The sequence below is a fragment of the Panulirus ornatus genome, chromosome 42 (assembly GCF_036320965.1).
Source record: "Panulirus ornatus isolate Po-2019 chromosome 42, ASM3632096v1, whole genome shotgun sequence".
Taxonomy (NCBI): domain Eukaryota; kingdom Metazoa; phylum Arthropoda; class Malacostraca; order Decapoda; family Palinuridae; genus Panulirus; species Panulirus ornatus.
The window spans coordinates 12,202,281-12,227,974 of NC_092265.1; the positions used below are offsets into that span (position 1 = coordinate 12,202,281).

Genomic DNA, 25,694 nt, shown 5'->3' on the forward strand with positions numbered 1-25,694 from the left:
AACCACCATCAACGATAACATAACCAACCACCACCAACGGTAGCATAACCAACCACCACCATCAACGGTAGCACAACCAACCACCATCAATGGTAGCATAACCAACCACGACCAACGGCAGCATAACCAACCACCATCAACGATAACATAACCAACCACCACCATCAACGGTAGCATAACCAACCACCACCAACGGTAACATAACCAACCACCATCAACTGTAGCATAGCCATCCACCACCAACGGTAGCATAATCACCCTCTAACCAACCACCACCAATGGTAGCATAACCAACCACCACCAATGGTAGTATAACCAAACATCCCCAACGGTAGCACAGCCAACCACCACCAACGGAGACAGGGGTAAGTTCCTTAGCGGACATACCACAAGACCAGGCTTGGCTCTGTGAGGTTGGGCGAGATTTATATTGAGCGAGGCAGTGGAAGTCCCTTTCTCGGAGTTCATTCAATAAGTATCAAAGTTTCAGGTTGATGCTTCATACTTTCTCTTTCCCCGAAGGGCAAATGATATTAGTCTTCTGAAATCGATCGTTTTTCTGACCCAGTCGTCTGGCGAAGAGAACTGTTGAGCTTTCCTTGTGCCCGGTGTTGTATAACACAGACCTCGCGGGTCGTCAGCCACACCAGAATGTGATCTTAGGCTTCGATTCGAAGGCGTTTCACCTGCTGTCATTCACACGAGCCGGTTTCGTGTGCCAGCAACAGACTGTGTGCATGGAACAAGTTATGAGGCCCTTGTGGGCACCAGCGCTCCAGAGCCATATAGATACGCAGATAAAATTCTCATCGGCGCATCCAGGGCCTTATGCCCTTGCTTACGCAAGGACGACACGAAGAACCCGAGTAACTACCCGCGATCAGAGGCTAAGTAGTTCTAGTTTTTCATGCTACCAGTCTTGCGTGGGGCCCACAACGCACTGCAGTGCCGCACAATGCTGGCGTATCGGTTCTTGATGAAGCCTAAACCTGCACATGGGCAAGCAGTGCACAAGCCCGACTGGATGGACAGAATCTCCTCGAAGACTGCCGACAAGATTTTCCACTGAACATGTTGACCAGTACACTGATGTAACCCGCTCCTCCTGATGGCACTGTGGATAGTAAGACCCCCAGGGATTGGTGTCCTCAGACACAGGGACCTTCCTGGCCTGATTTCTACTCCGGCAGTCTAAAGTGAGGTCAGTGACTTCCACGCAGTCAGACGTAACAATGAAATTTGGCTGGAAGGTAATGACATTAACCATCTCCCGAGACCCTGGCTCAGGGTACGAGCACATAGCTCACAAGCAAGCGTCTAAAACCCGAGTCTCGAATGCACCACTGCTCCACGACTGTCGAGGATCAGGCAAATAAAATCTTAAACTATCCAAGGACCTCACCCAAGTTTGTCCCTGAATATTGGGAAATCGTGTATCGTTGCTCCAAGTTAATCTTGTTTCCGCAAAAAAAATCATAACTCTGCCTGAGGCAGAACTGCAAGTAGTTTGTATTTAGTTAGGACCTTATGTGGACGAGAATGATCCGGTTTGGGTACACCAAAATTCTACATTTAAAGCCTCCTCCAAGCGTATTAATGCTCACTGTTAAAGAACTTCTAAGGTTAAAAGATATTCCGATGAACCTCATACCAGTGTACCAAGAGACAGCCTTAAACTCCCTGCTGCCGTGTAAGAGTCTGTGATTACCATACCACAAGACTTATGCAATCGGAAACAAGTTTGGTTGGCTCTTCCATCAAACACAAGTGGAAGCACACGCAGTATTTTCCACGAACCGTATCTTATGATCCGTCAAAAAGCAGGTTCATGAAACTAGCTAAATGAAGAGTGGCTACGATATTCTTCAGCACAATCTCCGCCTTCCTGTCCAGTACTCTTTTGCTACCCATCTTCCGTCCCTCAACCATGAGGGAAGAGTGTCGTAGATACAGAGAGCTTCAGCTTCAATCATTCGTGGCTCACACAGTTTTCCCCTCCAAGACGAAGCAATACTTCCTAAAACGACACAACTGCCCAGAGTTTTTGAGGAAACGAGACAGAACACAGCATCCATCAACACCTTATGTTATCTTCCTCACAATAGCCTTACTTTATACAGTGGGACCTCTAGAACCCTTGCTGAAGGACCCAGTTACTTATATATATATATATATATACATAACGTCTAGATCGGGTTTTTCTTCCATGAAAAAGCTGGCAGCTTCACAATGTCAAGTTCCCCTTCGTTGACTGCCATCGTCCTCATGGTGACTGACGACTCAAAATCAAGCTGATGTTGATGTGAGGAAGCTTTTTCACATCTACCTGATGCTCGTCAGGAAACAAGAGACAGAACCGAAAAAACAAATGAATAAATAAATGATGAATGTCAACGATACATTTTACAAGGTAATGTGTGACTATGGGGATCAGGTTGGTTCTACTCTGTGATATAGTCACACATGGAGTGGTAGCCGCAGTGGCCTGTGGTGCGGGGACTGGCAAGTGCTGGGTGGCAGTGGTATCAAGGTGTGGTGGTAGTGGTATCAAGGTGTTGGTGGAGGTTGTATCAAGGTGTTGGTGGTAGCGAAAGTGACCCGGGTAATGACTGGCTTCCTACACTCACCGGAGGTCAAAATCTAGAACCTCTTTCAAGACACTGTGTAAGGCCCACACGGTGACCATTTTGCAGACCCATTTTCTCCAGAGTTAACTTTCATACAGGAAAGAAAAAACACAAACGTTTCCAAAGACTGAGGGTGTTACGATCACGACGGCGATAGTTCTTAAAGACGAAAATGTCATTGAACAAGATGCCTGAGGAAAGAAAAAAGGTGATAAAGGTCACGGGGTTTTTTTCTTGTCGTTTGGATCATTTACATAAGATCCTAAGATTGAAAATGAAATCAGAAAACAATGTTGGGGGGGGCCATCGTTTTCTGACTTTTTCGGCAGAAACTTTAATGAGGGAAGACTTACATTGCCTAAGACGAGCAGCGGAGGGAGCGAGCCCCAGGAAGGTAGAAGCGAGTGGCAGTAACGGCGGCAGTCAGTCTTGTGGTAGAGGTGAGTCGAAGGCAGTAGACCTCCGGCAGCCCAGAGGACAAGACAAGCCAGTGACTGCTAAAGCATCAAGTGGATAAAAGAAAAGAAATGCCATAACACGGCCAGACAGAACTGACGAACAAAACCGGATCGTTATCAACCCTCTGCGTACTTCACTTGACCCCTTCCGAGTTTCATGAATGGTCTCTGGAACCTTACTTTATATCACATAACCAGATGTTGCACTCTGGGATGAGACCTGAAGAAGAAAATACGTAAATAACTTGAAGTATTTCGTTCCAACCAGGCAGCGGGACCAACCTACTGGAAGCCTCGAAGACCCCGCTGACTTTCGGCTGGCTCCGTTACGTAATCAACAGTGTACAACACTGCGCCGTTAACAGTTCTTAAAGCACACTAATACGCAGTGGCTAAAACCAATATCTAGAGGTTCTACGCATGCGCTTACACAACATCGAAGCGAGATATTCAAAGGCGAACTTTGTGTTGGGGGGGAGTAAAGAAAAACAAAATCTTCCGTCTTAGGTTATATAACTTGAGGTTTATATAATTCTATAAATAATGAAAAATTCCCAATCGCTGGACACACTCTCTGAATAAAAGCAGAAGAAGCCGTTGATTTATTAGATTATATATAATTGGCAGTGTTTGGTGTATGGCCGACTTGAGTGAGCAAGTTCCAGGCTGGCCTTGATCTCATCTCACACACCCCTGCTATTATCTTCAATAATTTCCATAGGCAGCCACCCCGCTAGGATAACTAGACGAGCCACGGAGGCAAGGCAGCGACGGCGGGGCTTTATGCAATATCGCTAAAGGAGGTCGAGTTCGGTGAGGGGAGGGGGGAGAAAAAAAATCTGGTTATGTAAGGTTAGGTGGTTGGCTTCGGACTGGTGTCAGGAAGTGAAATTAACGTCGGAAAAATCGTGTAATACAGAACACCCCCTCTCAACAATGTGGCATAGGACCTCCGCTTACCATAGCACGTCAGCAGGGAAATGATAACTCGATAACCAAAAACCTTTCACAATCTCTTCTGCGATTTATGTCAACAATCATTCAACCAGGAGAGTTATCATACCTTCTAATCAATATAGTCAGCGTTTATGCTTCTCCTCTCCTGTATTGTAACACGAACGGAATCATCAGAGTTTTCCTCCAGCTAAAGACGCACCGGGGTTTGGTCACTATTCAAAAAAGTTTTAAGAGTCTAGTGGTTCCAATTTATTTCTGTATCTGTTTCTAGTCTGTGGTGTCAAAAACCATGTCTGGCTTTCATTTCCAGTTCCCAACCAGACAGCCAGGAATTAAACCCCAAACCTGTCTGCACCGGAATCATAACACAGTCGAGCATATTCATCCCTTGATGCTCCTCTTACTTATCCAGTGTCCCTTGTCCCTTCCCATAATCACTTTTCCGAACTGTCCGAAAAGCGCTTCTCTCTCTGGACACAAGTAAGGCTTATGGTCCTGATGGCATCCATCCCCGTGTACTGAAAGAATGTGCCTCTCAGCTTGCACCTGTGCTTAGAAGTCTATTTCGATTCTTTATAAAAGCAAGAACTTTTCCTTCTTGGAACCCTTGGAAGGGTGACCATTCTAACCTCTTCTATCGTTCTGTTGCTGTGGCATCTACCATTTCCAAATTTTCTGATTCCTTCCTCAATTCCTATATCCTCAGGCATCTTGAATCTCACTGTCTTACTCTCTGATCACCAGTATGGCTTCCGTAAGGCGAGATCCACTGGTATATTCTTTATCTTACTAATGTCTGGTCATCAACCCTTTAAGATTTTAAAGGATCGCACGTATTGCCCTTGACATATCCAAAGCTTTTGACAGGGTGAGGCATCGGGGTCTCATTTCTAAGCTCCCCTCTTTTGTCCTCCCTCCCTCACTTAACTCCCTCATATCTAGCTTCCTTTCGAGCCGATCTATCTCCGTGGTTGTTGATGGACCAGCTCCCCCTCCCTTCTCCATCAACAGTGGTGTGCCTCAAGGTTCTGTCCTGTCTTCTACAATTCTTCTCTTTTTTCTTTTTCAACGATTACCTTTCTTCCACAAATAACTAAATGCTCTCATAAACTGACGACTCAACACAGCACTCCTCCACATGCTCAGTTATGCTCCTTCTTCCCTCACTCGTTCTGCATCTCGTCTTGACACAACTTCCACAATAAACTCAGACTTAGACAGGGTATCTCAGTGGGGTACACGAAATAAGTTAAATGCCTCCAGGGCCCAGTTTCTACCCATCTCTATATCCAAAATTTCTCACACCTTTCCTCTCTCCTTTGACAATTTTGTAATTCCACATCATGACTCAGTGAATGTACTTGGTATCAATGTAATATCCACTCTTTCCTGGAAATCCCACATTACAGAAACAGCTAAATCTACCCCTAAGAAACTGGGAGTCCTGTTTAGATGTCGAAATTTCTTCCGAATAGTTGCAACGTCTATATAAAGGACTGATCCGTCCTTGTATGGAGTAATGCTCTCTCCTCAGAGGTGGTTCTAGCTCTGCATCTTTACGTGACAGTGTCTAGTCGAAAGCGTTCCGACTTATAAACTTTCCCGGGCAAACTTCAAAATTCGACCTTCTTGCCCAACACCGTAATGTTGGTTTACTCCAATAGCTAGACCAGGCCGATACTCGGCAAGCTACTGCGCCTACATGATGACTGTGTGGCCGTTGGCAACTCAAGGGCGGACCGTTTTGATAACTGCTTCTTTCCCTACACCTCGAAGCCTCAGAACTCTTTCCCCTCTCAACGTCTTTCACAATAACGATGACCTGGCATATTCTATAAGACAGGTTTTCCCCTTCTCAAAAAATTCGTATATACCTACATTTGTCTCTTTTTCTTCATTGTGTCAACCTCTATATCTGGAGTCCAGTTGTTGCCTTCTCAGGGTTCGGGCAACAAAAGGCTATATTTCAATCAAGGCCCGACCTTGATGTGGACTTTCGTCCGTGACTGGAGCCTTCAACATAAAAAAAAAAAGAGACCCCCTAAGCACCGGTCATTGACTGGAAGCGACCTGTTCATCATCTTCGTGGGTCACTAAGGTCATGGTGTTCGATATTATGGTGGGGCACACTTTCATGTTTCAGTGGTACTTTATGCTAGATCAACTGAAGAACAGTTAGGAATGGTTTAGGCTGGAGAAAATTTAAGGCTACTTAGGCTATGCCAAGCGTTGATCTGGGTTAGATAGTGGATAGGAAAGGTTGGTATGGGTAAGTCAGGTTGGTGGGATGGGACCACAAAGTTTGGTTAGGCTATGTTAAGTCAGGGAAGAGTAAGGGGTGGTTCGATCGAGTCAAAAGACGGTAAGGTTTTCTCAGGCCACGTTAAGTAAGAGTATGGTTAGGATTATCTAGGTTACGCTGTGTTACAGTATAATGACATGTTGCGGCTTTCCTCTCTCGCCATGGATTAAACTTTGGCACAACCTTAGTCAAACCAGCTTCCTGGCCAATCTCGTTCTCATTTCCATTCCCCATCTCTTCCCCACATTTCACTTCTTTCACGTATGTGTTCTTCTTTCTAGCTCTCCATCGTTCATCTGCCAATGCGTCGTGCCCAACCCTAGACTCATACCTCTCGCAAGTCAGTGAGTAAAACTAAGCAGCGAAGTGACTTCGCAATAGGATCAACAAAATCCTATTCATTCACTATAACTCCAGGTCTGGCGCGCAATATAGGTGGTTGAATCGCTTGACATCGGCGCTCTAAAGGGAGCAGGCGACACCACAGCTCGCACGGAGAGGGCATTCAGAATAGGGTATATCCAAACAAGACCAGCATTTGTTGACAGAAATGTCACTCAAAATTAATCACGTAAAGCTCTACCTTCCTGGAAATAAGTCGACGGCATTTACCCCGAATGACTCCACCATTGTCGAATGAATATCTTATTTGTTCCCGTTACAAAAAAATAGACCAGACGGCCATGAGCTCAACAATACTGGGCAAAATACACGTTAATAAAGTAACGGTATCTGTCATTCTACAGAATAAAAAGAAACTTCCCTACCTGACAAAACACATCATCGACAGATCCTCCTCCCAATATAATTGTCGATCTAAATTACACGCTGCCCTTTCAATGCGTACCTGTTCATCACAGTTACCGTTGTACACGTTTTCAGTACATTACCCCAATAAGCTGATAATCATCCGAGTTCAAAGGTTTCCATTTCCCGATGTCAGCTTTTGCATAATGGTTAACACATTATATACATATATATGGGAGCGGGGGGCTGGAAATCCTCCCCTCTCGGTTTTTCTTAATTCTCCAAAAGAAGGGACAGAGAAGGGGGCCAGGTTAGGATATTCCCCCAAAAGTCCAGTCCTCTGTTCTTAACGCAACCTCACTTATGGGGGAGATGGCGAATAGTATGAAAGATATATATATATATATATATATATATATATATATATATATATATATATATATATATATATATATATATATATATATAATGACATGTAGCAAGGCGGCAGAAGTGGACGGTATTGCAGTTGAATTTATTAAGAAAGGAAGTGGCTGTGTTGCTAACTGGATATTTGGATTTTCAATGATGGCGAGGTGCGTAAGGACTGGCGAAATGCATGTACAGTCAGGGAGGGTAAAGGTTAGTGTTCAAACTAATGAGGTGCAGGTTTATCGAGCGTAATTGGTAAGATGAATGGGAAGGTGGCGATTGAGAGGATGAACATGTACAGAGCATCACACTGGGGAGGAGCAGAGTGGTTTCAGAAGTGGCAAAGGAGGTGTGGATCAGGTGACTGCTTCGAAGAATGTGTCTGGAAAATATCTGAGAAACAGATGGATTTGTATACGGCATTTATGGATCTGGAGAAATCATATGATAAAGTAGACAGAGATGCCTTGCGGAAGGTCTTAAGAATATACAGCGTGGGAAGAGAGCTGCTAGGAGCAGAGACGTTTTTATCAAGAGGTGTAAGGCATGTGCAAGAGGAGGAGGAGAGGTGAGTGAATGGTTCGAAGTGAGAGTTGGTCTGCGGCAGAGGTGTGAATAGAGTGGTGAGGGAGGTATATGCAAGAGTTTGGGAGGCGAGTATGTGAGGGATGAGAGGGGCCTGGGAAGTGAGTCAGTTGTTGTTTGCTGATGATACAGGCCTGGTGGCAAATTCGAGTGAGACACTGCAGAAGGTGATGACAGAATTTGGAAGTGTGAAAGGAGGAGTTGAGAGTAAACGTGAATAAAAGCAAGGTTATCCGGTTCAGCAGGGTTGAGGGACAAGTTGGTTGGGAAGAGTTTGAATGGAGAAAAAATGGAGGAAGTGAAGTGTTTTACATACCTGGGAGTGATTATGGCAGCGAATGGAGCCATGGAAGTAGAAGTAAGGCATAGGGTGGGTAAGGGGCGAAGACTTTGGAAGCGCTGAAGAATATACGGAAACAGAGATCGTTCTCTGGGAGGGCAAAAACAAAAATAGGTATGTTTGAAAATATAGTCGTCCTTACAATATCATATGGATATGAGGCATTGGCTATGGATAAGGTTGTACGGAGGAGGGCGCATGAATTGGAAATGAAATGGTTGAGGACAATCTGTGGTAGAGGCGGTTTGGTCGAAGTAATGAAATTGTACGACAGGTGTGATATTGAAAAGGGTGAAGTTAAAAGAGCCGAAGAGGGTGTGCTAAAACGGCTTGGAGATATGGAGAGAATAAGAGTGAGGAAAGGATGACAAAGAGGATATATGTGTAAGAAGTGGAAGGAACAAGGAAAACGCGGAGACCAAATTGGAGATGGAAGGTGAAGGTTGCAGTGAAAAAAGATTTTGAGCCATCGGTGTCTGTACATGCAGGAGAACAAGAGGCGTGCACGGGATAGGGTTAATTCCAACGATGTGGTATACAGGGGTCGACGTGCTGTCAGTCAACTGAACCACGGCATGTGAAGCGTCCGGGGTAAACCATGAAGAAGTCTGTGGGGCCTGGATGTGGATAAGAAGCTGTGGTTTCATTGCATTACACATGACAGCTAGAGAATGGATGTAAGCGGATGCTTACATATATATATATATATATATATATATATATATATATATATATATATATATATATATATATATATATATTCATTTTTTCATACATATTCGCCATTTCCCGCGTTAGCGAGGTAGCGTCAAGAACAGAGGTCTGGGCCTTTGAGGGAATATCCTCACCAGGCCCCCTTCTCTGTTCCTTCTTTTGGAAAATAAAAAAAAACGGGAGGGGAGGATTTCCATTCCCCGCTTCCTCCCCTTTTAGTCGCCTTGTGCACCACGCAGGGAATACGTGGGAAGTATTCTTTCTTCACTATCCCCAGGGATAATATTATAAATATATATATATATATATATATATATATATATATATATATATATATATATATATATATATATATATACACACACATATATATATATATATATATATATATATATATATATATATATATATTCTTACGAGTCCACGGGGAAATGAAAACACGATAAGTTCCCAAGTGCACTTTCGTGTAATAATCACATCTGGGGAGATACAAGAAATATATATATTCTTACGAGTCCACGGGGAAATTTGTGTGTGTGTGTGTGTGTGTGTGTGTGTGTGTGTGTGTGTAAAACCACATAAACTGACTATTACAGCACTGTTAAGACTAGTTGTGGCATCGCGCACTTACAAGATCATTTCATTTCTGTCCAGAAGACACACATCTCACTGCCTGTCACTCGCCCAGACGCCAGCCCTACTACAAAAAGCTAATTAATTTCTGGCTTATCATTACAGCGTAGCCTTTCGACATTCACCCGAGCCAGCCGGGACCAAGGCTGTCTCTCCTCTCCAATTCATGTCATGTGTCGGTCTGCTGGGGGACTTCATGACACGTGGACAATAACAAAATGTAGCACCCTCGTTACTGCACGCCATTAACGAAGTCACATCACTCCTCGTCTGAGGCAATGGAGCCACGTCTCTCGCCACCTCAGCATCACATCCACAACCTTATGTTGGAATGATATTTGGCCGTTTTCTTTTTTCTTTTTTTTTTTTCCTAGTACCCAAAATAATATAACTGTGGTCTAACCTACCAAAAGTTTCCTTCGCTTGGCTTTTGCAATTATCTAGTAACAAAAAATAAATAAATGAAGGCTACATCCTTTTACTCGCAATGATAGAAAAAAAAAATAAAAATGGAAAATTACCTTGATTTGAATTACTATGACGTGTGCAGAAGTGATAAAGGTATCCCCCCCCCCCCATTTTTTTTTCCAAGTCTTTAAGAAAAAAAAAGATAAAGGAATGGACGACCTCGAACGCTCTCGAGATAATTCTTCCTCATACTTTCAGTCGCTATAAGGCAGGGCGACGTTGAGGAACTTGGTGCTGGTGAGAATATCATGTCCCGCTCCAGCACCCGACCTTACGTACGTACGCTCATGACTACCCAGAAGAGAGCGAGTTGCTCACCCCTGGACGTTTCTTTTCCGCAAAGCTCGCCACATTCTCCAGACTTGCCCAGACTAGCTACCGTTCCCTTCCTTAGTTCGAAGGTTTACAAGATGAAAAAAAAAAAAATCTAATGTATTCTAATCACTAATTTCTCAACTTTCCGTTTTTCCTGTTTAGTGAAAAATACATCCGAAGAAAATATCCCCCACCCCCCAACCCCTCGTGCTAACTGCGTTGTTTGATCGTTACCTAACACACAAAGAGATTTTCAGGCTATGAGAAAAGCCGATAAAAACGCGGACAACCATCGCAGCTGGGAGGCTGATGTGGCCGAGAGCTGAGCAAGAAGCCAACAGCGAAGAGGCAGAGTTGCTCCTCCTACCACCACCCCGGGTAGCTAGCTAGCTTAGCCAGCCTCTACTTTCTGTGAGGGAGGTTGTCGCTACCCGAGTAATCTCTCACAGCGGCAGACTAACTGGGGTAAATGTATGTATGTCTACATCCAGCAACCTGCATGTCGGACGCATACTGATCCACGTACTCACTCCTCTCTCTTACCGGATTGCAGTTTCTCATGTTAACAGCCAATTCATAGTTACTTCCGTTGAATGAACTTATTCATATTTATTATACTTTGTCGCTGTCTCCCGCGTTAGCGCAAGGAAACAGACGAAAGAATGGCCCAACACAGAACATATACCTACCTATACATCTCAACGTATACATATATATACACACACACGGACATATACATATATACACAAGTACATAATTCATAGTCTGCCCTTATTCATTCCCGTCGCCACCCCGCCACACATGAAATGAACTTATATAAGTATAAAAGTGCAAGAACGTAACTTTGAGTATTGAATCAACGTCCGATTCATACTGACACACTAATCGGGATAAAAGTCTTGATGTTCACCTCTTTTACTGTCCAGCGCCTACTGAATGCCACAACCTGCTGCTAACACAGGAAAACCAAATCATTCAGGTCAGTGGACACAGTGAGTGCCTCGTACTGAACAGATAGTCTGAATGGCGACTCCCGTCCCTCAAAAGATAACAGCCAAAATCGAGATTTTTTTTTCCAGTTCTCGCCACTGAATCAAAGCAAAAGGTTCAGTTCCTATCCAATTCCTTAAATGCATTTCTAAGAGCTACCAGTTGTTCATTCCTTCTTTTGAGACACTGTATCCGCTAGCCTATCCACACCAGGAGACTACACCCTAACCTAACCTACAATACCCGTCCTCTGTGTTTCCCTGTGTCTTCATTACCGGTTATCACACGTCCTTCGCTGTCGTCGCTTTAAATTACAGATGTTCAGTATTCCGCGATATTTCAAAACAATGCCGTCAACAATTATGACTACGCTGCATTTTTTTTTTTTCTTCACCAGATGACGCTTCCCGTCAACAAAATGCCAACAGGAAATGTTTTCAATCGGATACGTGCTGTAAGATCTATACTATGCATAACTTTTACAGTTTTGTACGCTGTTTAACTTCCCTTCCTGAACTACACTCGACCCGTTAACCCCTTACCATTTATTTACACGTAACTCCCCCCCCCCACCCCCGTGTGTCTAATCTGAATCTTAGATGGAAAAAAAAGAGAGGTACGGAAACGGGTAATTTTATCGTGTCTAGGAATCATACCACGTTAAGTATCGGTTTACGACGCGAGCCAGATACATTATGATCTTCCAGCCCATCCATCCACCGCTACCACCACCCTCTGCCTCGGACAGTCCCAAACTGTTCAGATACCCAAGACGCCATCGGATCGAGCTGCTGCGTCCTCCTGTTGAATAGCAGACGATCCTCGAGACTTACTGTTACCATGACTTCCAGCTCAGAGGGGGGGACTAAAGATATTCCGACCCCCAGTCCAATAAAGTATCCGTTTCGACGTCCTGGCAAACCGCAGCGACCACGAACCCAAACTAGTAAACCATAGATAATTCCCCCCTCCACCCCACACCGTAAAGTGCCTCATATACCATAATTCTTGGCGAGCCAAACCTTATAAACCATCAGGAAGTTCGATAAACACTATAATCTGCAAGCCCTGGCAACCCCAGCCTCGAAAACCAGTAGTTCCTTCTACCCCCAAGCTTACTTGCCTGCAACCATTAGTTACTGCAACTACCTCATAAACCATCATATATTAACCACCCACCCCCCCCTTAAAACCACTCATTTCTTCACTCCCCCCAACTCAGGCTAGAAACAGCTACTGTAACATCTCGGAAATTGCGATTCCTTCCTCCTCAATCTTATCAGCCATCAGTAATTTCAATCCCTACCCCATAAACCAGCCATAATGCAAGAAGCACTCCTAAAAAAAAAACCCAGATCTCTCCATCTCAAGCTTCATGCAAAGGCACACCCACATATATGTCACAAAATATAAACAACTGAATATTAACATTACACTTCTGAAAACTTGAGAAGAATAAATAACATGACGTTCCTCCACCCCAATAAAGCGGAGAAGTTCGTAAACATCGTACTTGAGTATTCCTGTGGTCGCCTGTTTGGCCCAATGCGCGCGAGGGTTGCGTCTGGCAGGCACCGGCCAGGCGAGCGGGTTCTGTGGACTGTGTGTATCCCTCCCACAATTTCTGTAAACCCTGGGATGTCTTAAGAGTATTGCCACGACGCTTTTCCCCTCACCAACTGGTAATAAGACACAAGTGATCTTTTTAAATGATCCTTTTTCTTTTCTTTTTTTTTTATCAAATCCGTCTTCCTCGATAAGATAAAGGTTTTGTAACAGCATCGCATCAAAAGAAAGACCGTCTTAAGATATAAAAAAAATATATATATAGCCTTGTTAAGTAAGACATTCCGTGCCTTGTGTGATGGAGCAACAAAGTTAAGGGTTGCTCTTTGAATATCTGAATAATTCAGCAGTTCCTTTTTTCTTCATTCCGACAACCACACTTACTTATGTAAGACAATGGAGCATCGCGACCTCTCGGTGGAGTTGGGTGATTACCGGAAGCATATGGTGGAGCGGTTCACAAACCCAGGGTTTTACACCTTATGAGGGTTGCAAAGATGTTACTCAGGATTGAGGTAAGGTCTCGTGCGAGAAAAATATCTACATATTTTGGTACAAAAATATATGAAATAGGATAACTATAATTATAAAACGAAAATGATGAATTATGAGGAATTACGGATATACTGACAAAGGTAAAATGGGTGGGAACACAAGCTTCCATTTATACTCGCCACACGTCCGAGTCTGTCACGTCAAGTATTCGTATAATGGTACACCCAAGTCACTCACAGCGAACGTGTAACAAACAGACTGACGATCGTCCCTTGTTACCGATGGTGTCGTGCGCGAGGACTCGGTGAATTATTGAAGAAAGAAAGAGCTCCTAGTTATCAGAAACGATGTAAGTTTTTTGCCAGCATCTTACATGTTAAAATAAAGTTATGTCCTGACGTGGAGTGGTGGCGGTTCAGATGTGTATGACTGGAATGTATGACCTTGAGCGGCAAGATGTGGTCATTCGCAGGAATATGTATGACCTTCGGAGGGGAAATGTTGCCAATAACGTCGCTTGTTTTCCCGTTTTGTAATTAGTGCCCGCTTACGTGTGTTGTGTCTGTGTTGCTGAACAACACAGTGAAGCGTACATATTGTATTATATATCAGACCTTAGGGTCGCGAGGCCGAGATGATACTGTATGGTCGCAATTACAATGTTCGAGAAACTGATCTAAAGTGAGTGTACAGTGTACACGTCAGTCATAGACTCTCTGCAGTGAACAATGATAAATCTGTGCCGAACAAACCCAACAATGACGCTTCTACGTTCTAAAGAAAACGAAGGCTTGGCCTAGCCTAGCCTAGCCGGGTTTCCTTTTCATGTTTTTACCTAACTTAACGTAACTAATTCACCTTAATCTACACTAATTTTTCTTATTTTCCTGCTAGAAAAAAACTTCTAGCATTCACGCAGGGCGCTTTGAGAGTGGTTTTATACATGAAGCATCACAAATCTGCTCGTAATATTTGTGACTAAAATGGAGTACGATCAGAACATTCCACCAAACTCTTCTCCTCTCCATGAGTGAGGAGACGGCAATATCCCGGACTTTCATTTCTTGGTAGCAGGCTTCTGGCTGGACAACATCCAAGCTTCAATAAAACCAAATGAAAACAAAATCCCAATGCCACTGGAAGTGTCTGGCCTCGACTTTCATTCCAGTCTAAGAAGTTTGCGATGGTAATGCTCGCTTGAACATGAATTCTGTACCTACTAGACCTAACATTTATAGCAAGTGTTTCACAACTTGGACATCCACACTTTCCACTGGTTTGTCTTCACCGTAAGTCATTGGGAAATGGTTTAAATCCTACCACATGTGGATGATGGTAGGATCTCGCGTTTTCCTTTCTTTCACGAGCTTAAGCCAACTATCACCCACCTTCCTCAGGTGTCATACGGTCATGACGACTCTGCCAACACGCTGGATCTGTTTGTATCTTTTACTCCTTCACAAAACCCGGTTACTTCACCCAGCCACATTCATGTATACGTTTGTACATTCACACATCTGCCCTTCCTGTTTCCTCCTCGATACTTCGATATTGGCATGACAATGACAGAAAAACTGGACTAACGTACGATAATTCTTTTTTGACTATGTGGGAAGATGACACATTCCTGGGTGGTGCCTCTCTCTCTCTCTCTCTCTCTCTCTCTCTCTCTCTCTCTCTCTCTCTCTCTCTGCTCAGCTTATAGAAAGGGATCGCGTTGCGGAAACTGAGGTATACATCTCCTCTCCCTCAAAAACTACATCATCTTTAAGCACTTTGCTCAATCAATTCTGTTCTTAGGCCACTCAGGCGAAGGACCCGGCATTTCGGGCCTGGAAAATTCGCCTTCCTCTGACTCGCATACAGCTTCCATCACCGCCCGATTTCATCGTAAATCTGTTTTCCGTGAAGCGAAATCTTCAGTAAGCCAGAGGAAGCGTAACCACCTCTTCTCTCCCACTGATTGGTTCTTCTGATCTTTGGCCATGAGTGTAACAACCTCTTCTGTACGTTTTCGCTTGTCCATCCCGATGATTCCATATTACTGAATGAATACATGATTTCAGTCCCTGAAAGTCTGTGTATTACAGGAGGAGCAGAACTCTACACATTATCAGCTCGTTAAACTTGGACATCCACAGTAACAATTGAAGTTATTGAACCAAACGGTGGCATGTGGCAAACTTCTTGAATAAGTAATATTCTAGATTTATTTACATGCAAATATATAAAACCCAGTTCATTCTATGGTTTCACTGTAGTGTAAACCCCATGAAATTCTGAGGCCAATGACAATCCTGTGCGTTCGAACCCACGTGTTACAAATGAACCCTACAAACATGAATCGCTTGTGGGATGTCAGTGAGGCGCGTCTGACGGCACAGGAAAATACACATACCAGTATTACCCGCTGGTCCGCATGCGTCACGGCGACGTCCCTCAAGAGTCAGTTCCCGTCTGCAGAAGTTTCTCCATTTTTCCCCCGCTCCCCGAGAACCTCAGCCGATGGTGACGTCTTACTGGTAATCTAACGTGGCGCAATATCCACCAACGAGGGACCAGCTCTGTAGAGGTGTGTGTGTTGTGTGTGTGTGTGTCACAACACCGTCCAGACGCTTGAAGAAAAACATTGGCTGAGGGAACCCCGAGTGGTCGAGGTTATTGGTTAAGCTTTTGTGTGGCGGTCGGACCGATTGGCTGCTACGTACGTGTAAGAAAGTGTGCAAGGTTGCCAGCTACAGGAAGGTCAGCTACCTGTACATAAAGCAAAGTGACAACACTATTCTGCCAAGTACGTTCAGGAAGCGCTTCGTTATTCAGCTTGCTTCTGGTTAGCCTTCCACACAGCGCAATATTGAGCGCCCGTTTTTTGTGAGATCACAAACCCTACCTGATCTGATCTCCCCATAAGTTATCGTGGGTAAAAGGAGATGGTGGTGAAGCCTCGCTTTTTTTTTTTTTTTTTAGAATCTTAGCTTTACCTCAACATATTCCCAACACTTTACTGTACTGTGAGTTTAGGACGTTTCTCGTGATTTCTCGTGTTATTTCATACGACAGCTTTTTTCATTATTATATCGAGCTTGACTTCAAAAACTGCTGTTTTACTTATTATATTATCAAGGCTCCTATTATGATGGTTGGGTATGACAGATACAGCCGAGCCCAGGGCTTGTCCTAATTTTTCTAATTTCCTTTTTTGTCATATATATATATATATATATATATATATATATATAAAATGTGTGGAAGTCGAGAACATTATCTCGGAAAGCAAAAATGGGTATGTTTGAAGGAATAGTGGTTCCAACAATGTTGTATGGTTGCGAGGCGTGGGCTATGGATAGAGTTGTGCGCAGGAGGATGGATGTGCTGGAAATGAGATGTTTGAGGACAATGTGTGGTGTGAGGTGGTTTGATCGAGTAAGTAACGTAAGGGTAAGAGAGATGTGTGGAAATAAAAAGAGCGTGGTTGAGAGAGCAGAAGAGGGTGTTTTGAAGTGGTTTGGGCACATGGAGAGAATGAGTGAGGAAAGATTGACCAAGAGGATATATGTGTCGGAGGTGGAGGGAACGAGGAGAAGAGGGAGACCAAATTGGAGGTGGAAAGATGGAGTGAAAAGGATTTTGTGTGATCGGGGCCTGAACATGCAGGAGGGTGAAAGGAGGGCAAGGAATAGAGTGAATTGGAGCGATGTGGTATACAGGGGTTGACGTGCTGTCAGTGGATTGAATCAAGGCATGTGAAGCGTCCGGGGTAAACCATGGAAAGCTGTGTAGGTATGTATATTTGCGTGTGTGGACGTATGTATGTACATGTGTATGGGGGGGGGTTGGGCCATTTCTTTCGTCTGTTTCCTTGCGCTACCTCGCAAACGCGGGAGACAGCGACGAGGTATAAAAATATATATATATATATATATATATATATATATATATATATATATATATATATATATATATATATATATAATTTTTAATTCGTCCCACTCACAAAGTTTGGATCAAAACTTGTAACCGTTTCTCTGTGGACGATGTACCAGTGATAAGGCCCATTGACTTACGACTATTTCCCCAGAGCCAGCCCACACTCACCTACAGGTGTACCTTCATGTTATTCAGACGCAATACTTGTGGGGTGGCCGACTCCGTCACCACTGCCTACTGTAACGGGGATGGCGTCTTTAACGGGCTATCCACATTATAACTCTGCCACCCGACGACGCCTTGCCTCAACTCTCGCCCCCTCTCGCAATCAGTATGTCTACTCCATCATTCTGGTATTCCATTTACTGGGACAAAGGGACTTAATTAAGTGCGAGAAGTTCCCAATAAAAAGGGCTGGAACACGTCAAGTTTGTCATGGCCGCGATCAAGCCTGCTGGCAACACATTTCAAGGTTCCAGAAGAGAGAGACTTCTTCAGTTATTACCAGTAGATTACAAAAGTTGTATGTTACAGCGATACAGACACGTCCTGTGGGACTGGTCAGTTCATATCCATGCTGCCAAGTTCGACTCGATCATGTGTAGCGTTAGTTAAGCCGGGAGTCAGGAGTGATGCGAGGTTTTGAACTAAAGCCCTAGAGCGTCGGGCTCGTCTTATTACCTGCGTTGTGGCCACTATATCAACAGTCTGGGTTACTCAGGAACTACGTTGTTTGTGGCCACTATATCAACAGTCTGGGTTACTCAGGAACTACGTTGTTTGTGGCCACTATATCAACAGTCTGGGTTACTCAGGAACTACGTTGTTTGTGGCCACTATATCAACTGTCTGGGTTACTCAGGAACTACGTTGTTTGTGGCCACTATATCAACAGTCTGGGTTACTCAGGAACTACGTTGTTTGTGGCCACTATATCAACAGTCTGGGTTACTCAGGAACTACGTTGTTTGTGGCCACTATATCAACAGTCTGGGTTACTTAGGAACTACGTTGTTTGTGGCCACTGTATCAACTGAAATATAGAGAATTATGGAACGGAAAAAGAAAAGGGAAAGTATTTACGAATTTCTGAGAAAGTGAAAAACCTGTCTTTTGAAATGCGCCAGGTCATAGCTATTAGGAAAGATATGAGAGGGTAGAGTTCCAAAGCTTCGTCAACATGTAGGGAAAGAAGCAGGTAGCAAAACGGCCCACCCTGAGTTGCTGAAGGCGACACAATAATCGTGGACGCAGCAGCTTCCCGAGACTTGCGTGGTTTGGCTAGTGGTGTGGGTACACCGGCAGCCAGCTCTCGGGAGGAAGAACCAAAGTAATATATATAGATGAGGGAAAATGAACCAACATTACGGCGTAGGGCAAGGGGGTCAAGTTTGGAAGTTGGCCTGAGACAGTTCATACGGCGGATCGCATTTGACTCAATTCTTGTCAAGTAAGCATACAGAGCTAGACCACCCCAAATGTGAGAGCAGTACTTCATACATGGACGAATCAGTCCCTTGTATAAACGGAGCAACTGTTCAGAGAAGTTTCGACATCTAAACAAGACACCCAGTTTCTTAAAGGCAGACTTAGGTATTCCTGTAATGTGGGGTTTCCAAGAAAGAGTGGGTGTTACAGTAATGCCAAGTATGTTCACTGAATCAAGAGGTGGAATTACACAACCGCCAAAGAAGAGACGAGAGTTGTGAGGAGTTTTCGATGGAGAGATGGGTAGAAACTGGGTCTTGGAGGCTCTAAACTTAACCAGATTTTCTCTACGCCACTAAGATATCCTGTCCAAGACTGAGCTTACTGAGGAGGCTGTATCAAGACGAGATGAACAGCGAGTGAGAGGAGGAGGATCAGAATTGAAGGGTAGGAAACAATGCAGTGTTGAGTCATCAGTGTACGAGTGCACTGGATTATTTGTGGAGGAAAGGAAATCGTTGAAACAAAAAGGGGGGAAAAGGGTAGGGATCAGAACAGAACCTTGAAGGACACCGCTGCTGAAGGAGAAAAGTGGGGAGGTTGATCCATCAACAACCACAGAGACAGGTCGGCTGGAGAGGAAGCTAAATATGAAGGAGCAAAGTGAGGGAGGGAAGCCAAAACAGGGGAGCTTAGAGATGCGATCCCGATACCACACCCTGTCAAAAGCCTCAGATATGTCAAGGTCAACTACACTTGACTCCCCAAAACCTTTCAGGATGGCGACCAGACTTTAGTAACATTGGAAAGAATATCACCAGTGATTTTCGAGGTGTTTAAGGCTATGGGAGTTGAGGATACACGTTTTCGTTTATAAATATCTCCATTTACCTCCGTGCTGCATAGCCTTCATGAAAAGTCTTGTCAACCACAATTATCAAGATGGTTTCTATATTTCTACCCAGATATTTCAAGTCATTTCCCTGAGCTTCCTACTTCAGTCAGTACCTCTGCCCAGGACCAAACAAACCACTTGGTTGCCTACGAACTTACGACGGCTTACTTTATCTATATATATAGAAATCTCTTAAACGTTCGGCGGACTCAGGGGCAAGAGTAGTCATCCAGTGGCGAAAAAAGTTGCTCTTTGGTAGAATGATAAAAAAAAAAAAAAAGTGGGTTGACGAGACGCTAGACTCTCCCCCCGCAACGCGCGCCATCTTTTCGATACAAGAATTTGAGCACTCCCCGGCCACTCGCTCACCGACTTACAAATCATTCACAGCAACTTCGATTTGCCTTACGGAGCTGCTTTCCCCTTTACTTCTAATCACCTGACGGGGAAAAAAAAGGGGGGGGGCTCTTCACCCACTGTCGCTCGGCAGAATTCCTGCTGGTCTGGCCGAATTCTTCTTGGTCGGGCCTCCAATGCAGGTGCACGTGAGCAGCGGTGGTGACCTTGGCCGCCACCAGTACGGACGTCCTGGAGCGGGCCACCAGCAGGAACACCTTGACCTCATGCTAGGGTAACTTGAGCTCCGCACTTCACCCGGAAAACACGTCGCCTGCAGCTCTTAAATCATACGAGCAAAACGGGGTCGATCTAGGAAGTTAATCTTAGATATGAAGGCCTTAATATTTAATGCAAATAATCATTTATTTATGTTTAATATATATTTATATATATATATATATATATATATATATATATATATATATATATATATATATATATATAGATAGATAGATAGATAGATAGATAGATAGATAGATAGAGATAGACAGATAGAGATAGATAGATAGACATAATCAGATAGACAGATAGATAGAAAGAAAGAAAGATGGATATGATGCCGTGTCTGTGATCACAAATATGCAGTTACCTGTTTCTATTTATTGTACGGGAAGAGAGTCTAGCGGGGCCCCGTCTCTTGAACATGCTCTATCAACGTACAAGTTCTCAGTTAAATGTATGCTGCCCGCATTAACCATGTCCTCGGTGTGTGTGTGTGTGTGTGTGTGTGTGTGTGTGTGTATGTGTGTGTGTTACCAGAGTGCGCCGTGAGCGGGATGCATCCTCCGGCGAGAGTCGATCACCGTCAGGGGCGAAAAAGGACCACAATGTCGTCGCGGAGCAAAGCCCAGGGCAGTCCTGCCTGGGAGGTGCAGGAGCCCACGGGGAAATGTGTCCTGGGAAAATGAGAGAGAGAGAGAGAGAGAGAGAGAGAGAGAGAGAGAGAGAGAGAGAGAGAGAGAGAGAGAGAGAGAGAGAGAGAGAGAGAGAGAGAGAGAATATCCAAGCAATTGCAAAAGTATCTATGAAAAAAAAGGGTGATCACACACACACACACACACACACACACACACACACTGCTTCTTTGTTTCCTTGTTACCTTCACCTCCTGGCGCCAGGTATCCCTCGTCCCTAAGCTGCATTCCGCCACCATGACCGCACCTCGTCCATCCAACGAACGGACCCATACCAGAACAACATTGTGCCAGCCAACGTGAACACTTCAGGTAGCACGTAGTGCGTGTGTAAAGGCCGTCTAACGCCCCTTCCCCTTGTTCAAGCCTCTCTCTCTTTCTTGTATCGATTTGCCTCCCACTTCCCCTAACCCTCCCCAATATTTTACTCCTCTGACTGCTATAGAAAAATCGCAGAGCCACACTCAAGAGCGGACAAGAGGAGACCAGGACCATCACACAAGCGCGGGAGTATCATATATACACCTGCAGACGGAGTGGCACTCAACAACGAAGAGCAGGCGTTTACAGACCGTATGAGGTAAATGCAAACCAACGTGTTGTTACTGGAGGCACATCCATCTCCCGTGCCTCAGCAGGAGCCAGCGGCCGCCACCGCCGTCCGAGTGATCACACGTCCAGCGCCTCCGCCAGTGGCTGGAGGTCGAAGATACAGACCCCATTACTCATGTACGTAATGAGGGATCTACCCAGGGCTACAGATGGCATGGGCACTCCCGGGTGACAGTACGGACGTGATAGGAAAACTGTCATGTCTTCAGGACTTTATATAAAAAGCCCGAGAGTCAGGTTGGAACTATATCATACTTTATAGTCTGGCCTAAATACGCGACCAACACGCCACCCAGCAAAGCGGGAGGGCCTATGGCATTTCCAGGCCGGCATCTGCATAACATATATATATATATAATATATATATATATATAATATATATATATATATATATATATATATATATATATATATATATATATATATATATATATATATATATTCAATTTCATACGAATGAGTAAACAAGACACATACAGTTGTCGGGATCATGTTGTCACAGAGAGAGAGAGAGAGAGAGAGAGAGAGAGAGAGAGAGAGAGAGAGGTGTTAAGTCAGAGGAGGGCATCAATAAGAGGTAATCATCAAGAGCTGCCACAATTACCTCCTGCTTGGTATTCCTCCTTGCGAGGTGTACCTGGCTGGTGGTGGCGTCTAGTCCTGTAGTAATTACTACACCTTGGATGGTAATGAGGCGCCTCATTACAGCGGAATACACCTCCGTCTTCTTTTACATCCCTGAAGAAAAAAAAAACGTCGGACAGCTGGCAGTTTTTGTAAGGAAAGCGACTCGAGATCATGAGCCATGCGTACCCGGCAGGAGCCGACAGCTCTATGTGAGCGAGTAACTATGGGAAGGGTGAGGCACACGGCCGACAATGGGTGGTCAAGACCCACACACACACTCACACCCACAGATTTATGGCAGTTTTCATGCCTCTCACGAGGGTCGTCTCACAAACAAAGGCTTTTAATTTATGCTAGTTATCATGAAGCCGACAAGGTCGCCGGTGGTGTGAGCTGCTGTTCCCGAGGCTGTGGTGCATGTGCACTCGCATCACACACCTCACTCCGACATCTCTCCCTCAGTGGAGATACGAGCAGGGGAGAGGGAGGAGAGTTGTATCGCCCTCACATCAACATTCTAGTGCGTGCCGAGGGAAGGAACCGGGATTGTGGAACATTTGAGAAAACTGTGTTATTCAGCAACCGTCTTTAATTACCATTGTATTCAACAGTCATCTTTATTCAATCTCATTAAACAATCGTCTGTTAACTTATTCTGGTCAGTTCTATATTATCTAAGATGTAAACAAGATGGATCAGTAACGCGACATGTATTACTATCACACACACAGACACACACACACACACACACACACACACACCACAGCTTCCCCATTCCTAATGTTAGGCTGGGCTTGCTCTGTCTGACAAACGTACATTTTTTTTCCCATAATTTACTGCACTTAAATAAATTTAACGAAACTTCTTTATCTACTGAACCAAAACATATTGTATAATACTAAGAGAATGTAGTTAGACTTTTCCATGGATGTATTTATTCCTTATATTAAACCGTACAATCCTGGTGTGACTGTATTATATTTCTTCAAGCACAATCTCCCAACTTAAAGCAAATGTTAACATTAACTCCTCGTGACTGGCTGATGACAGATCCCTCTGGAGTGCTTTGCCAAACGTACTTGAAGTCTGTTGATGACGTATGTGGTAAGAGGAGGTTATTGTAAGCACCTGCGAGGTGCGCCGTGCTGGTTCTGTCTACCATGGAGATAAACTATGCAACCAAGGAACTACGCCCTTCAGTGTTACAAGGTTAAATAGGTCTTCCCCACGGCCGTCAGTGACAGCTGGTCGCCGTGCAAGAATAAAATCAGTTAAAGAGTTTTTATCATTTCTTTCCACATTCAGAGAGCACAAGGTATGTTCCTCCAGGTGTTTAGTGTGAGGTATTAAGAACTCTGAACCCTCCAGGTGTTAGTGTGAGGTATTAAGAACTCTGAACCCTCCAGGTTCCCCGAGAACTTCGTCCCACTATCCCGCCCCGCCAGAGAGGGCGGCCCCTGCCTCGCCTTACCAGGGACCAGACGTGTCCCAGGCTCCAGCTCCTGGATTCCTGACTTAACTCTAGCACATGTCAGTTACGACTCTTCGGCTTGACAGTACGACTCTTCAGTATAACAGTACGACCCTTCAACATGATATGACGACCGCTCAGCATGACGGGACGACCCTTGGTCGTACAGGGCTAACCATCACCCTTCAGGGTCGTCCTGTCGTGCTGCTCAACGGAGCGATCCGTTGGTCAAATACTTGTTGCTGACAACCCTGATGTCGTAGCCTGGGTCTCTAGGATGTCCCTGGCATAACAGACACTCTCTTCCCCTGCCGTGCACAGGTACGGGTCACTACCCTAGTAACCCGTGTAACACTGTCTTCCACACAGCCAACGCCACGCTCTACCCGTACCTGGCGGTACAGCTGCAGTCGCTGGGCTTCGGAGCGGACAAGGCGGGAGTGCTGCTTGGTATAACGCCCCTGGCGGCCATCATGGGTCCGCCGGTTGCCGGAGCCATCGCCGACAAGCTGGGCAACTTTAAGGTAAGTCCCCACCCACCCACACACACACACACACACACACACATTCATAGCCTTCATAGTGCAGTGGTTAGCGCTAAGTCCCAGCGATCTCACGTGCCCGGGTTCGCGTCCCGGACCGCGCAGTAGACTCAAAAGCCAACCCAGCTGTTCATCCTCTCCACTGGGGTTGGTCGTTAAGCTGGATTCAGGCTTGGTCGTGTACAAGTGCATATACATATGGTCGAGACATGGTGTATCTAGAAGGTTAAGAGACGGGACAACACGAATTTAAAACTGTTCCATTAGCGCACACACACACACACACACACACACACACTCACAGATACACACACATAGGGAAGTTACACCCGCCTGGAGGGTTAGTGACGGCTGCAGAGAGAGCCAGCACTACAGCGGCTGTCAAGTTCCCTACCGCAGCCCATGTTGGATGTCTTAATCTCTCTGCCTCAGCCAACACATGGGCTGCAGACATTCAGCCCACACACAAGCGCACACTTCATCTCACACGTACCACATGACAACATGAAACTCGCGCGACTTTTTCTGAACTCTAAATCTCCCTGCAAGTGAGCGCTGGGCGCTGAGTGTTAACCCTAAGACCAAAATCTCGTCCTAAGCAAGCAAGTTTGAGATCTGGGGCACCTCCGAGTGTAGAACCAACCTCCCCCTCCATCCCCACACTCTGCACACACACACACACACACACACACACACACACACACAGGTTATTACAACTGGGTACCTCCTATGCCTCCAACCACCATGTCTTGCTAACGCCTCCTGCTGCTCTATTCGTCGTCAGCTGTTCTTCTCCGGGATGGTGGCGGTGTCCGGGATGGTGTCGCTGCCGCTGCTGGTCATCCCGGAGGTGCCCATCCCTCCCGGCCTAGCCCTCACCCTCATCACTGACCAACACCAGTCGGAACATCCAGGCGCTCAAGGTCAGTCTCTCGTAGAGGATGTACTCTAGTTCTTATGCTTGCCTACGGTCAAGACTTGACTGGTAAGGTCAGGGAAGTCTCAAAGTCAAAAATGTTTCCTGAAGATCTCGAGTCATGTACCGTTGTTATAGGGAAGAGTAATCATTGGTTTTTACAACGTAAAGATGGATGTTGTGTGTGTCTGTTTGATATATAGAGGGGGGGCCAGCACTGCGCTGAGATTAACCCAAGATCAGGTACAGCAAAGTGAGGGCTAAAGGTTACTCGTGTCGCCTGGAAAACGACAAGATGTGGTGGTGCCAGGTCAGTGGTAACGAAGAGTTTACGAGGTCATAGGCAGATAAGATA

At 45.0% G+C, this 25,694-nt stretch overlaps 1 protein-coding gene across 1 annotated transcript in view; it reads left to right on the plus strand.

Annotated features, from left to right (window-relative positions):
- The window catches only part of LOC139761904 (major facilitator superfamily domain-containing protein 6-like), a 63,751-nt gene that overhangs the window by 23,478 nt on the left and 14,579 nt on the right, over positions 1–25,694 (plus strand). The window contains exons 2-3 of the mRNA XM_071686521.1: positions 24,251–24,405; positions 25,208–25,346. Of these exons, the coding sequence (XP_071542622.1) occupies positions 24,251–24,405; positions 25,208–25,346 (294 nt within the window). The remainder of the gene's footprint in view (positions 1–24,250; positions 24,406–25,207; positions 25,347–25,694) is intronic.